This window comes from Pteropus vampyrus, unplaced genomic scaffold (genome assembly GCF_000151845.1).
Source record: "Pteropus vampyrus isolate Shadow unplaced genomic scaffold, Pvam_2.0 Scaffold147, whole genome shotgun sequence".
NCBI lineage: Eukaryota > Metazoa > Chordata > Mammalia > Chiroptera > Pteropodidae > Pteropus > Pteropus vampyrus.
Window position 1 is genome coordinate 569,497 of NW_011888928.1, and position 14,262 is coordinate 583,758.

Below are 14,262 nucleotides of genomic sequence, written 5' to 3' on the forward strand. Positions count from 1 at the left end.
GGGGGAGAAAATGGCTCTCTGGCCTGCTTTTCCAGGAGGCATTTTGACAATGACTATGCAAACTTGACCACTCTGTGCCCCTCCTCCCCTCAGCAGCCCGAGTCCTCTCTTGTCTGAGAAGCCACGACTGCTCCTTAGCGATTTCTTGGGGCTTGCCTGGCCTGTCTGTTGGCCCCCAGCTCCTCTGAGGCCTGCCTCAAGCCCCTTTCCTCCTGCTCCCTTAGCTCTTTTCCTGGGGCTCCCCCTATTCGGCTTCACATTCCCCTCCAGGGGAACCATGCTGCTGGATTGTTCTAGAAAAAGGCCAGCCTTCTTCCTAGCAAAGAGCCGCTTCTGTGGGGGCAGGTGAGGGCGAGCCCTTTCAGCTCACCCCAAAAACTCTCTTGGCAGTGTCATCTGGGCCTCAGGCTTTGCTGGGGGCAGGTCAGCCTGGCTGCACTGGTTTGCCCGTGCTGGGAAATCTAGTCAGGGTATGGGAGAAGTGCGTCTGGGGGCCCCTTTCCTAAGTTTTTCTTGCTGCAAAAGGCCTAGCTTAGCCTGTCTTTTTCTATGCACAGGATGGCTCTTGCTCACCAGAGCCTCACAAAGATAATCGCTCAGGAAGTGTTTCAGCCAATCCCGGGTGGCCTTACACTCCGCTTTGCCAGGCCAGCCAATCGGGGATGAGCTCTTATTAGGCGGCCAGATCATCAAGCCGAAGTGCCAAACCCTTTTTCTGTGAGAACTAGGAGCCTGTCCTCCATGTTTTATAAGTATTGACATTACACAGTGTTAACAATGCATCCACAGAGGTAAGCTCGACTTTTTAACCATCTTTTCTCCCCCTCCCTCTGAGACATCCGAATTGTGGGCGAGCAGTGTGATTTCTGTGTGGCTGGCCGTGCCACACTCACCCCCACAGCACTTAGGTTAACTTGGAACTGTTTAGAGAGAATTTTTTTTTGCTTTCTTGGGTCACATGGCTAAGTAGCCATTAGCCATAGCTTGATTTTGCAAACTGGCAAGGGCCTGGAACACCGTTTCTTCCACCAGGACATGGTGTTTCTGGAATAGTTTGAAGCTAGATCCTGGTATGCCAAAAAAGAAGGTTTTTTTTTTTTTTTTTTCCTTCTCTCCTCCCCTCCTCTCTCTCTCTTCTCTCTCTCTCTCTTCTCTCTCTCTGTCTCTCTCTGAGCAGTTCCCCCCCCACCCCCACCCTTGCACTATTGTCTTCTCTTGTGTCACATGCCTGCTGGGGGAAGAAAATGGAAGGTGAGCAAGCAGGCTCCTCTCTAAGGAGAGCTTATGGCAGACAGCAGAGCAGGCAAGTTTTCCTCTCCAAAGAGGTTCTGGGAAGGCTGGACTAAGTTTTGACCAGAGAGGACGTGTGCTTTAAACAGAACCAAGCCCTCAGCAGAGCAGTGCTAGGGAGAGCGCTCAGCTCCTGGGGCCTAGGTGGGTGGTGGTGTCTCTACATGGCCTTTTCTCTCCCCACAGGGTTTCTCCACTTGAAACTACATTGTTCAGCCTTTTTTCCTGACTTCTGTTGATACAGAATGTTCTTCTGCAAGCCAGCCTACAGCCAGCAAATGTTTCTGAAAGTGTTTTCTAGGCTTTGGAGGAAGTTTTTGGAGTAGGGATGGGGATTGAGGGGGGGGGGGCGTGGAGGGGGGAGATGTTGGACAACATCCTGCAATAAATCTGTGAGGACTCTTTTTTGAATCCCTTAGCTTTCTCTTCTTGCATGATTTTCAATGAACTAATGTATCTTTTTTCCCTGTTTTCTTTTTCCCTTTCCCTTTTTTTTTACATTGTATCATCTTCTGCCCTCCTGTGTGATAGAGTGCAGAGGAAATAAAATCATGTCTGTGGCTCATGACAGCATTCCCTATTCAGTTGTTGTGTTGTTGTTGTTGTGTGTGTTTTTAATAATCCCATGTAACTGTTTAAAAAAATTTCCTTTTTGATCAAGTCCCAAATCTGCCAGCCTGTTCTCTCTTCTTAACTGTGGAAAAATGAGACGGTTGCTTGAACATGTTGGGTAAGTAAAGCGATCCATTTCCTCTGTGACCACGTATGAAGAGTTTGGCAAACATTTGGGGTCTTTTTAACAGGGGGTCTTGGCTACAGCAGTGGAGGGCTTTTCATTAGCAGGAACCAAATAAGGGCTTTTTAATAGTGTCTTGATTTTAGGTGACTGTTTGAATCCACTGTTTTTCCTGAGAACCTGCAGCTAGGATTGAAGATTACACTTCCTGTTAACCCTCCTGCAGGGGAGAAATGTACAGTTCACTGTGACTTGCCTGGAGACCTTTAATTGGGTTTGTTTGGATATTAGATAGAACTCTGGGTAGGTGATCTGCGTGCGAAGTGTAAGAAAGTGCTTGTTCTTAGAGTCACAGAGCCTTAAGCAGTGGTGGTGTGGTGTGTGGGTGGTGGTGTCAGTACTGGGGTTTTAGGACATGGAGTGTGAAATCCCACCCACCAGCAAACTTGGTTTGATTCAGGACTCAGTGCTCAACAGATTCGGGCTTTTTCCAAGCCCGAGCCACACACATCTGTATGCATGCTGGCCTTTACTTGTGATCCATTTCTCACTTTTTACATTTCTCCTGATCTCTTAATGCTGCAGTTAGAACTTAAGAGTGCAAAAAAAAAGTGGACTCTTGTTTAATGTTAGCTTCATAATTTCCCTAGAAGTTCGCTGCATCAATTTCCAGTCTGGAGACCAGTCCAGCAATGACTGTAAATGCTGGAAATACATTCAGTTGCTGTTTTAAGCCAACTTCATGGAGTCAGTAATCTTTTAGTGTCCAGCTACCCACCTTTTAGCACCAATTGGAAAAAAGCTCATTTGAATAACAAGAACTGTACCCAATTCTAAGTTAAAAGTCTGTGTAAGGTTAGCTTCTTAGAGTAAAAGTTCAGGCAGTTAATGATATTTTATATACTTAAAACTGAACAGTGCTGCTGCCCCACACAAGTAAGTCCAGACTCTTAGCTATGTTCTTTGTTCTTATCTCCTGACTGTAAATGGAAATTACATATTGAGGCCTCCCTAGAAGCAGCAATATCTAATCAGAAGACTCCTGGTTTAGTGCCTTCAACGTTTGCATAATGGTGTGTTTGTTGGGCTGGAAGGAAACCTTTGGCAAGGCATTTGTCCTCTAAAAGCTTGCATTAAAATGGCTCCCACAGGTTTGCAAAGCCAAGATCTGTTTTCAGATGCTCAGCCCCAGCAAGTTCCCAGCCCTGGACCAAGCTAGCCACTTTCCTCGGGTCTCGTGGCCACCACCAAGCATGAGTCTCTAAAAAGTTAATTGCTTTCAAAGTCGCATTATTTTCCAGTTTCACTAAGGGGTAAAAAACTAAATGTCTGCATTGCAGCAGGACGAGGTAGGGACAGCAGTGCTGGCTCACAGAGCAGCCCAATGGGGTTCCTCTCTCCAGCTTTTGAACCAATAGACTTGGAGGAAAGGTTACAGATTGACAATTGCAGTAGCTGGACTCAGACCGGGCCTTCTGGAAATTTCTACCATCTTTGTTCCTTTTAGGAAAAGCAAATTCTCCAAGCCGAAGAGTCTCTTGCATTCCATTCCTAGGGCACCTCCCCTCCCCCACTTTCTTTTTTTATACCAAGGTGGAATGTTCTGTGCCACGTTTGCAAATTGCAGAGGGAGGAACAGAAAGAACATGGGCTGTTTTCCTTTTTTCCTTCTGCATCCTCTGTCCCCAAAGAGGATGCACAGCTGCAAGGAACAGACAGGCACACTGGAGCTTTTGATCCCCCCACTTCCCGCCCCCCCCACCGCCCCTTCAAGACCCCCCCCCCCCCAGGATGGATTCACTTTCTGCTTTGGGAAATGAAGTGGCATTCACATGGGGGGAGGGGGGGAAACTCACTGCTTTTATTAGCTCCAGAAAATGGTCAGTGTTCGGTCTATAACTAGGAATTAATTATATAGAATCACTCAGTAAACTTTCCACAGAGTTTTTCTAATTGCTGTGCATGGACATGGTTAGCCTGGTGGAGCCCTGTCCAGTTACTTTTATAATTACCAGCTGAAAGATTGGAGTCAGAAATAAAGAAACAATGAGGCATCTTGGACTATAAATTAGGGATGAAAACAATAGCTTCTCTTTCTTTTCTTTCTTTCTCGTAACCCCTTTTCTTTTAAACAAAACATTTCTCCTTTTCTCTCCTGGGGAGAACAGTGGGGAAAACTGCTTCTTACATGGGAGAAGGGGGGAAGAGGAGTCACTCTTTAAAAACCCAGGGTGACAGTAACCCAGAAAAACCCTGAAGGCAGAGGTAGGGTTTTTGAGTCCAAACACTTCAAATGTGTGATCTCTTTGTTTCTTTTCCCTTCTTTCTTCTGTGGCAGAGGCAACAGACATTTGTCAGCTGAGAAGCCCCAGATCTGGCTTTGCCTCTGGTTGACCCTGAAAAGAAAGGCACACGGAAAAGTGCCTTCTCTCCCCACAGCAGAGATTTAGCAAGGGAATGTGTTTAGAAGCCCTTGTGTTGCTCTTAAATGTAAAAACGAGGATTCACCCATGGCTGCAGGTTGCCTAGGCTATGGCTGCCCTTCCCCCTCCCTACTCTCCTTCCAGATAAACAAGCTGGCTGCAGCCATTTCAGCCCTGCAGCTAGCTATGCTGCCAGGCTGTCCCTCCTATCAAGATTACCTGCCTATCAGCCGGCGAGGAGCCAGCTGCCCGTCCTCACCCTGGCATGGCCTTGGGCACCATGCCCTCCTGTCTCCCCTGGAGCTAAAAAGCAGTCACCTTGAAACTCTCAGCACCACAGAGTTCTGAGGCCAGTGCTCAGACCTGTAACAGTAAATTACATTATCCACTACGAGGCTCTTAGTTCGGCCTTTGAAAGTGGGTTTTGCAAAACCCATTGTTAGTTTTCAGGGCTCTCTTGGGGGTGGACAAAAATCTAATTTGGGAGCATCCCGTGCTTTGGCTGAAGGAATGTTTTACTATTGTCTTTTCTGCAGATTTGGATTGTCTTTCCTTGATGCTGTCTTAGGACTGGCTGAGTATTTGGTGGCTGTTTTCAGGATTAGAAACAGCCTTTTGATTTTACCTTGGCCTCAGACTGGGGTGCAGCCCTTTAGCTTGGCTTTTCAGATGCTGCTGCCCTTGAAGCACTTTCATTTCACCTAGCTCCTTTGGTATGGATGCTAAACTGGTTTCTAATATACCAAGAAGGGGAAATGGGCTTCCTTCCCCTCCCCAGCCTGCTCCCTTTTAACATTTTTGTGTTTGCACAGACACCTGTCTGTCTGCAGTTTATGCCACCGGGCTGCATATTTCCTAACCTTGCACCCAGCTCATTCGAGGGCAAGGGGGGCCTCATCTCACAGCCTCATGTTGAAGGTTCAGGATCTAAAAGGGAAGGGTTTTCCTTAGGAACCTGTGACTTCACAAACTCCCCCTGTCATTGCAGATTTTTTTTTTAAGCCTCTAAACGTTGGGTTGTTGGTGTCCTCTGGTTGAGCTTTTCCTGGTTCTGATATTTAGGAAGGTGGCTTTGAAACTAGCAGGGCTGCTTAAACAAGAGCTACAGCTATTGAACAAACTGCTACCATTTTAGCTTCAATACAGGAATGAGGCAGTATTGCCAGACGCCATTTTAAGAATCCTGCATAAATAGCTTAGCTACCGATGACTCTGCCTGTTTTAGGTGAGTGCTTATATAAAGCTGCTCTGCTAACCATTCCCTTCCCTCCCATTTTTTTTTTTAATTAATTGCAGATTTAGGGGAGCATGGTTTTTAAAATTTTGATGTTCACTATTTTGTGCTCTAGAAGAGGAAGATGTTGTGTCTTGGGGATTAACTATTTTTTACAGCCTGGACCAGTTTGATATTTTGAATGAAAGTAAAAAGCTGAAGGAAAAGTCCTTTCGAATGATGCATGATTCTTGAATTGCTGTGTGATGATCCTCAGCTGTAGAACCAGAGTCTTGTGCATGCTGGTTATATATTCTAGATGGGTTTAGATAGTTCTGGTTAAAAGTCAAATAGTAGGGGCACTTGGGGAGAAGAAATATCTGGGTATTGTGTATCCAGGCATTTTTCTGTCAAAACTAGATTTTTCTTTTTTTTCCTCTCTCTTGGAAGTGTTCAGGGAATAGGATTCCTGGGAATTACGGACCAGGCTTGAGTCCTCAGAATTAATAATCAGAAGGCTTAAAACATCCTGGAGGTTCAGCAGTTCATCTTCAACTTTTAATTGCTCTTTTTCAGTGAATGCAGGTTAAGAAGTAAGCATAGGTTTTCTTGCTCAGGCGTTGGGGGAGAAATCTTTTATTCTTTCTGGGACGGGATGGGAAGGTTTGGTTGTATTTGTAGGTGCTGTTATTTCTTCTTTAATCGCCTGAAATGTATCAGTTTGTGGAATCCAGAGGCAAGTGACTTAGGGTAAATGTGAATGCAAGAGGTGGTGGCGGTGGGAGCCTACAGTGTATTTATACAACTAGTTGATGGTGAATTTTCCTGTTGGGGTAAGAGGCTGTTGTTTGCTTTTCAGCTAATATTACCCTTTCCTTGGGCGGGCCCCCAGCCTCCCAGCCGACCTTAAAAGAAAAAAAAAATGTAATGTCAATTTGAAACGAGCTTGTGGTTCTATTGTTTTTTGTTTTTGTTTTTGTTTTAGTTTAAATATTCTGGGTTGCTGGAAGCTAGCAGGTATGGAAGGAAAGATACTGTGTATTTTCTAAGACTTTAATGTGTTAATGACAAGAGTTCAAAGTCTTTTCTCCAGATGCAGCTGCGTTTTCTTTTTAACTATTACTGTTATTTGACTTTTTTTTCCCCCTTCAAATGACTGAACAGTTCTTAACCTAAATTGACCAAGATCTGTGGGGCATTCAGACAGGCACAAATCTTATCTCTCACCACCACTTTTGATGTAATATTCATAATTTTTTCTCTAATAGCATACTAGTACTTAACACTAAACAAACAAACAAAAAAAACTGAGATCAGTGGTGTAGAAAAAAAGGAAGTCCCTTTAGATGTGGCTATTCAAATGACTAATTTTGCATTCTGATCTTTGCTTTTGTTAATGAATTTTTCTCCCTTTTAATGCATAGGCACTGCAATTTCCTTGAGTCAAATACAAGTTGTGTGTGTGTGTGTGTGTGTGTGTGTGTGCGTGCGCATGGACCGATGGCTTGCTGATCTGTGAAAAAGATGGTTTTTTGAAATTGTGCTTGAAATCCTTGGCTAAAGCTGGCAGTGCTATTCCTAAAGTTAGGTGATTATGGTGCCCACTTGTAATACTTGGAAAGATAAAACAGCTTTACTTTCCCTCCCCCTTTTCTGCTCCAGCATTGATTATCTTAAACTCAGCAGCAGATAGCCACCACAGAACTAACTAGTTTGCATTTTCTTAGCCTCTCAGCAGCCTTCCTGCCAGAAGTATTCAACCTCTCCAGGCTGTTACAAGCCAAATCATTGTTCTCTTGAATACAGCCTTCCTCTCTGATCAATACACCTTTGAATGTTTTCATCTTTACGAAAATCCTTCAAGTGGGTTTTGGGGGCTCTGTTATGCGTAATTGTTTCTCTCACCACCAGACATTTGGGTTGGACCCCAGATTAGCGTTTTTCTCCATCACTCCAAAAATGGGATCGGTTTCAAGAAGTTTAGGATTTCACATACTTCATGCTAGAGAGGGAAACAATTCTAGTTGATAGAAAGATTGAGGTGGCCGTTCGTTCTTTTGAAGTGGACCATCTACCCATCTCTGAGGGCTGCATGGGGCTTTGTGTTAAAATTTATTTCCAATCACCCCAAGCAGGAAACCCATCACCAGTTTTCATTTGGACAACCTGTGTACGTGGCAGGCGGGATGTTTTTCTGAGTTCAGAATGTTTGCCTCTTAAATTGAAGTAAAAAGTATTAGTGCCCAGATCACCTTCCACCATCTCCGTTGCATTCTTTCTTTTAGCGACGTGTTTAAATTTAAGAGGCTGTTTGCTTCTGATGAAAAAACCGTTTGTGACATGTCAGTTGTTTCTTTGGTGGTTTGTGTCACAGCCTTTCTCTACAGATGCAGTATAAATGAAATTGTTAACTGGGTTCAGTATCGGAAGGCAAAAGGTGTTAATATTCTGGTTTAAAACTAAACTATTTTTCTTCTCCCTGCTGGGACTAGTTAAGTTTGAGGCCTCTTAACTTCTGATTTAATTCTGAGCTGTCATCTCTTCCTTTCTATCTAGTTCCCATTCTGAACCTTCCTCCCCCAACAAACGTGGAACTCCCCTAACATATCTTCCTCCATCTGACCAGCTCTTTTTGGACTCATGTTTTGTCTTATCACAATCCCAGACCATGAACACAGAAAGGGACATTTTCTATTCCTTCTCGCACCCATCCTCCCTCCTTTCCTGGCTTTGAGTCTTCCAGATGGAAAATTCCAGCCATATCAAATGGGTGATGCGCCCATTTCTCGTTGAACCACAGGTCTGATGGAATCGCATTGAGAGTAACTGTTCGGATTCTTATCACTTTGAAAGCCAGGGAAGTTCAGCATCTCAGATATTTTGCACCTATTAAAGCTTAACTTGATTGGCTTGGCTTGGGAGAGGTGTGTGTGTGTGTGTGTGTGTGTGTGTGTGTGTACACGTACTGTGTAAGAGGTGAAATGGCCTGCACTGTATCCAACGGGGAGTTCCAGCAGAGAAAAAGAAAGAAGATTCTGGTGGACCTTCCCAGCAAAGGGGCCTTGCTTTTCTCTGCTTCTCTCCCCAACCCCCAACTCTCAGCCTGTCTTTCAACTAATCCTTCCTCGCTCCACTTTTGTGGTGGGGGATAATTAGTCACAGCTCAAAAGAGTGCCGAATGCTTTCTCTAAGCCATGCTGCTAGCGAGAGGAAGCATCCAAGGGGTGGGAGTATGGAGATCCCAATTCTAATTCTGGGATAAATGCTGGTGCTCTGAATGCTTTGAGACCCGGGCCTTTTCGCTTCTCGCTTGGGCAAATTTTTCTACTTTGTAATTTCACCTATACATTTTTTCATATTCTGCCTCATCGGGAAATTGGAAGATTTAGCAGGGAGGTCCGAGAAATGCTCTTTGCCTTGCAGAATTCTGAGATCAGAACTCTGGGTACCCTGAGACCCACCTCTTACCTGAACTCAGTGTTAACGATGAGAAACTTGTTTACTTGAAGCCTGGGTTCTCATTGGCCCATGGAGGCAGATTGTAATTTTGTGTCTAAAAAAAAAAAAAAAAAATACTGCTTTTTCGCATTCCCCTAATAGCAGGACCAACTGGAGTAGTAATTTGACTTAAAAAAAGAAGAGCCTAGTATTTAAAAAAACTCTTTTAGAAGATTTAACACTTTGTTTGCCATCAAGTGTGGGTTTCTCCCTCCCCCCACCCCACCCCTACATGAAGATGGGGGATTGTCTTAAAGGTGGGTTTCTTCTTAGGACCCCGAAATAGCTGCCCCCATGGGGCGAGTTCTCAGTCTACCTAAACGTGAACATAATTTGCTCTGTTTCAGCTTGGCTGAAGAGGAAATAAAAACAGAACAGGAGGTGGGAGAGGGCATGGATATCTCTACTCGCTCCAAAGGTGAGTAAAAAATCTTGTATTATTTCTTCCAGGGCAGAGAAGGAAATTGGAATCTTTCTGGTGGTTTTTGCAGTGAAGTGTGGCTCTGTGAGCCGAGGCTGCAACAGTCCTCTCATTTTGAGATGAGGGGCCTTGGATGGATGGGTGAACCTAATTAATGGAGAAATCTCCTTTGCTTTTCTTTTTCTCGCGTGCCTCTGTAGGTGTACCGACCTGTCCGGCATTGTCCAGACAGTGAATTTTATATCTTGACTTGAGGGTGGCTGGCTGTCTCTCTGCAGGGGGACTTTCAGGAATCAGAATTTAAATAAAGTATGTTCTGGAAGCAACCCTGCCTCCAGCTCCTGCTTGGTTTCTAATTTTAATAATAGGCGTGTTTGGGATCGCAGAATTGGAAGGAAATGTAGGACTTTCTGGAATGCTGGGGCCAGTAGTCGCATGTAGGACAAAAATTAGCAAATTAGAGCAAACAAGTTTATGTTTTTATTCAGGAACCTGTGTTAGACATCTCAGAATCTTCTGATTGAGGGATTGGTACTTTTTGTTTGGTCCGTGCGAGATTTTACGAGGCTTCCCCAAAGAGAAGCAGTTACTCACTTTTGCCTCCAGGGTGCTTTTAAAAATGAGCTACTGGAACATTTTTCATATCTTTGGTTGATGAAAATGCTCAACTCTAAACTTAATGGCTGTACCACGCTGTTGTTATTCCTTCGACGAGTCGCTGAGTGCCTGCTCTGAGCACACAGCCCTGTGCTGTGGGTTGTGGGGAAGGTGGGAATGGCTGGAGAGAGGGTTATTACAGACCCTGCCAGAAAGATTTCTATCTAGCTAGCGAGAGAGCGTCACAAAAAGCAGTCTCTGAAACAACAAAGCTTTTCGAGGATTTTTTTGTAAGATGGCATATCATTTTCGGGCCCGATAGTCATGACTGTGACCTGGGAAGTGGGAGCTGGCAGTTGCTGGGGCTGGCCTCACAGATCGGGGCCTGGCATGGGCCCAAGAGGAGAGGGGAAGGCACCTCAGGTGGGCTGGTCTGTGGATGGTCTGTGTCTGGGGTGGCTGGGGAAGGGAGAGAAGGTCGGAGGGTGGATTTGGTCAGAAGGCTGCTGCCCTTCATCACAGCCCGCCTCTGGCCATGGGGGCCATCAAGCGGGGAGTTTTGAGCAAGGAAAGAACCTTCCTGAAAGGGTGTTTTGAGACAGTTGCTGATGAGGGACCGTGTCCCAGCGCCCTTGCAGCCAGAATGTGAAGGGAGAACCCAGAGAAAGCGAGCTGGAAGATGCGGTTCTTTTGCTATTCACTTTTCCAAGGGGCTTGGCTACCTTCTCTCTCTGTCCAGTTTCTTATCTGTAAAACGGGGTGTTGGATTAGATTCTAAGATTCCTTCTACCTTGGGCTTCTTTCGTAGAAAGAATGCTCTCATGTTGTTAGTGAAGGCTGTGCTTGGACCAGGAGCTTTCTCTTACTGAATTCCTGGAATCTCTTTAAGAGGTGGGAGGTGTTCCCATTTTGCAGATAAGAAAACCGAGGCTCCAAATGATAACATCTCACAGGCAGTAAATGGTAGAACGGAGGCGCCGGAGCCCTCCTGTGGAGACTTCTCCAAGAGGGTCAAAGTCAGGGATTGTCAGCCGGGACGGGAGGCCTGCTCTGATCAGGACCCTCCCCCGTGGGACCCCACCCTTGTGGGGTACCCTGTTCTCTTCCCCTTCAGTGTGGAGACCTCTTTTCTTTCATCTCCCCAGGTGCTCCTAGCTCTTCACCAGGTGGCATCCCTCTCTGACTGTGCTACCTGAAGCGTGATCACTCTGGGGTGGTCATTGTCCCTCTGTCTCATCTGTCCCCCCTCCAAACCTCCCTACAGCAGCCAAGGGCAATCTGGAAAACAGACCTGTCTCTTATTGCTCACTCCCTCCAAGGTGCCCTTCGGCTCAAGTCTGGGGTCCCTGTGCCCTGTTTGTTCACCTTGTGACATGCTGTTCACCTTGGACCCTTTCCCTCTGACTCCACTCGAGTTTCCCTGCCTCTTTCCCCTTTGTTCCCTCCTTGAGGCCCCGTGTGTCTTGTGCAGGGAACAGTGGTGCCCTGGATCCCGTTGCCTACGTCCCAAGGAGATGTTACCTCCTTGGAGGGGACTTCAGTGGTCACTCCGTCCAAAGGAACCATTCCGTCATCGTCTGGTTTGTTTTTAAAACGAAACTTGTAATTGTAGAGCAGTTGTAGACTTCCGGATAAGTTGCGAAGATAGTGCAGTGTTCCCATATCACACCCCTGCACACACATACGTGCACATACACATGTGCGTGCGCTCACGCACACGTGCACACACAGAGATTTCCTGTTGTGAACATCATACCTTAGTGTGGTTCATCTGTCACAATTAATGAATTGATATTGGTTATGTTATCACCAACTAAAGTCTGTGCTTTGTTCCGATTTCTTTAGTTTTTTCCACTGTGGTCTCTCTTCTCTTCAAGATCTCATCCAAGATACCGCAGTATACGTAGTCATCACGTTTCCTTAGACTCGTCTTGGCTGTGACAGTTTCTCAGACTTTGTTTTTGTTGATTTTGATCGTTTTGAGGGCTACTCGTCAGGTGTTTTGTAGAGTGTCCCTCAACTGAGATTTATCTGATGTTTTCATCATGATTGCACTGGGGCGGACTGGGATAATGGATTTTGGGGAGGAAGACTGTAAAGTGCTGTTTCATCACATCGTATCAATGGCACCTATTATCAACTGAAGATGTTGACCCTGGTCACCTGATCAGGCTGCATTTGTCACTTTTCTCCCTTTCTGCACTAGGCTCTTTGGAAGGAAGTCACGATGCCCAGACCACACTTAGGGAGTGGGGAGGTACGCTTCACCTCCTTAAGGCCAGAGCATCTACATATATTATGTGGAATTCTTCTGTGTGGGAATTTGTTTCTTCTCTCTCCAGTCATTCTCTCATTTATATCAGCATGGATTCAATTATTTTCCAGTTTGGGTTATAGTCCAATACTAGTTGTTTACTTTATTGCTCAAATTGCTCTAGCCTTGGCCATTGGGAGCATTTCAGTTGGCTCCTCGTCCCTTTGACATTATACTGGGATTGATCGATTGAACACTTTTCTGCTTTCTGCCACTATGAGATGCTCTAGGCTCCTCTTGTACATTTTCTGTCACAACCCTAGAATTAGCCATCTCCCCAAGGAACTCTGGTTTCATTTATTGGAGAATAGCATTAGAAGCCAAGATCGGAGACCTCAGTTGCTTGTTGTTTACTGAGGTGTCTTTGCTTTTAGGTCCTCTTAGATGACAGAGCAAAGAAATGGATATGTGTATACTCACCCATATGTATACACATATCTAGAAACATTAACGTCTGTATCTGCATCAGATTAAATGAGTTCATGCACTTGTCTCCAATTCTGATCCGTCACCACGCGGATCATTCCAGCTTTCTCCCCTAGTTTATCTGTAGTCTCCCACTCCCACAGTGAGAAAGCTGGCTCCCACCATCTGTCATTTATTTACTATATTCTGGTACATTTTAAATCTTAAGTGTATAGCTCAATGAACTTCTAACACATGTATACACTCACAGGACCACAACCCAGATCAAGATAATTGACACTCCAAAAGATTCCTCATAATCATTCCCGATTTTCTTCCTGGCCCTTGTCCATGACCTTGTACTTCTTATTTGTTTTATGATGGTCTCCTTGGCTAGAAGGAGGCTCCTTCTCTCCCCAGGCCTTAGACCACCGTGCTCAGCCCCTTCCTCCCATTTGAGAGGCAGGATGGCATGGAAGTTTAAATAAACCTGGCTTTTAGAGCCAGACTCCTTGGGTTCACATTCTGGCTTGTGCTCTGCCTAGCAGGTTTGTGCTTTGTAGCTCATTTTTCTCTTATACACGAGGATGATAAAGATAGAGGATTATGGCGAAGATTAAATTTACGCACACATGCGGAGTGCTCAGGGTGGCACCAGGGACATACATGGTGAGTGCTCAGAAATGTTAGCCACAATTAGAATTGGCCGTGAAGTGGGATGAGCTTATATTGATAAGCTGTCAGGTGGAAGCCCTACTTACCATGTGCTGGTCCTGCCCTCACTTATAACCTCTAGGAAAAGGGCATGGAGGTGGATGCAGAAGCCATGCCCAGACAGCAGAGAATTGTATAGGATTACCTGGCAGGCAGGCAGGCTTAGGATATGCTTCCTGTCCTGTTGGCCTCTGAGACATTTAAAGAAAGCTGGTCTGTAGCTCTTTAGACTGATTCTCCCAGGGCCTCTGGAGCGCCTGTTCTGGTGAGGAATGGGAAACCACGAGGCGAAGGGGTCACCCAGTTTCAAGAGAGACTTTTCTCCCTGGGGTCTGCCTTGTATGGCTTTCTTGGTGTGGGACCGAGCTCCCATCTTCCAGGGGCTACTGCCTCTGTGTCTGGGGAACCTTTCAGACAAAGCTCTCGGGTCAGGCAAGGAAATTGCAGACGCAAAGCCCTGGCGTTGGGAGACTGTTGCTGTTGTCCCAAGAACCGAAGCCAGTGTTGTCAAAAGGTGACGCTTGCAAAGGCTGATGGGATGAAATCTCATCTCTTTTAGTCCTAATTATCTCGAAATCCACAGTGTGGTGATCTGGGCTCAGTGAACACATGTTTGTTCCTGTATTCTGGCTTTTCTTGTGGTTTGGGAAA

General features: G+C 45.5%; 1 protein-coding gene across 41 annotated transcripts in view; it reads left to right on the plus strand.

Moving 5' to 3' along the window:
* Positions 1 to 14,262, plus strand: part of ZMYND8 (zinc finger MYND-type containing 8) — a 109,874-nt gene that overhangs the window by 1,961 nt on the left and 93,651 nt on the right. For 11 of the 41 annotated variants that reach the window (XM_023536079.1, XM_023536092.1, XM_011369264.2 and 8 more), the window contains one exon: positions 9,508 to 9,578. In XM_023536079.1, coding sequence (XP_023391847.1) covers positions 9,508 to 9,578 — 71 coding nt within the window. Of the gene's footprint in view, positions 1 to 54; positions 792 to 842; positions 1,071 to 1,210; positions 1,304 to 1,338; positions 1,435 to 1,951; positions 2,021 to 5,468; positions 5,675 to 8,504; positions 9,418 to 9,507; positions 9,579 to 14,262 lie in introns of those variants that run through there. The other 30 variants (XM_023536077.1, XM_023536075.1, XM_023536093.1 and 27 more) reach the window with 21 other exon arrangements.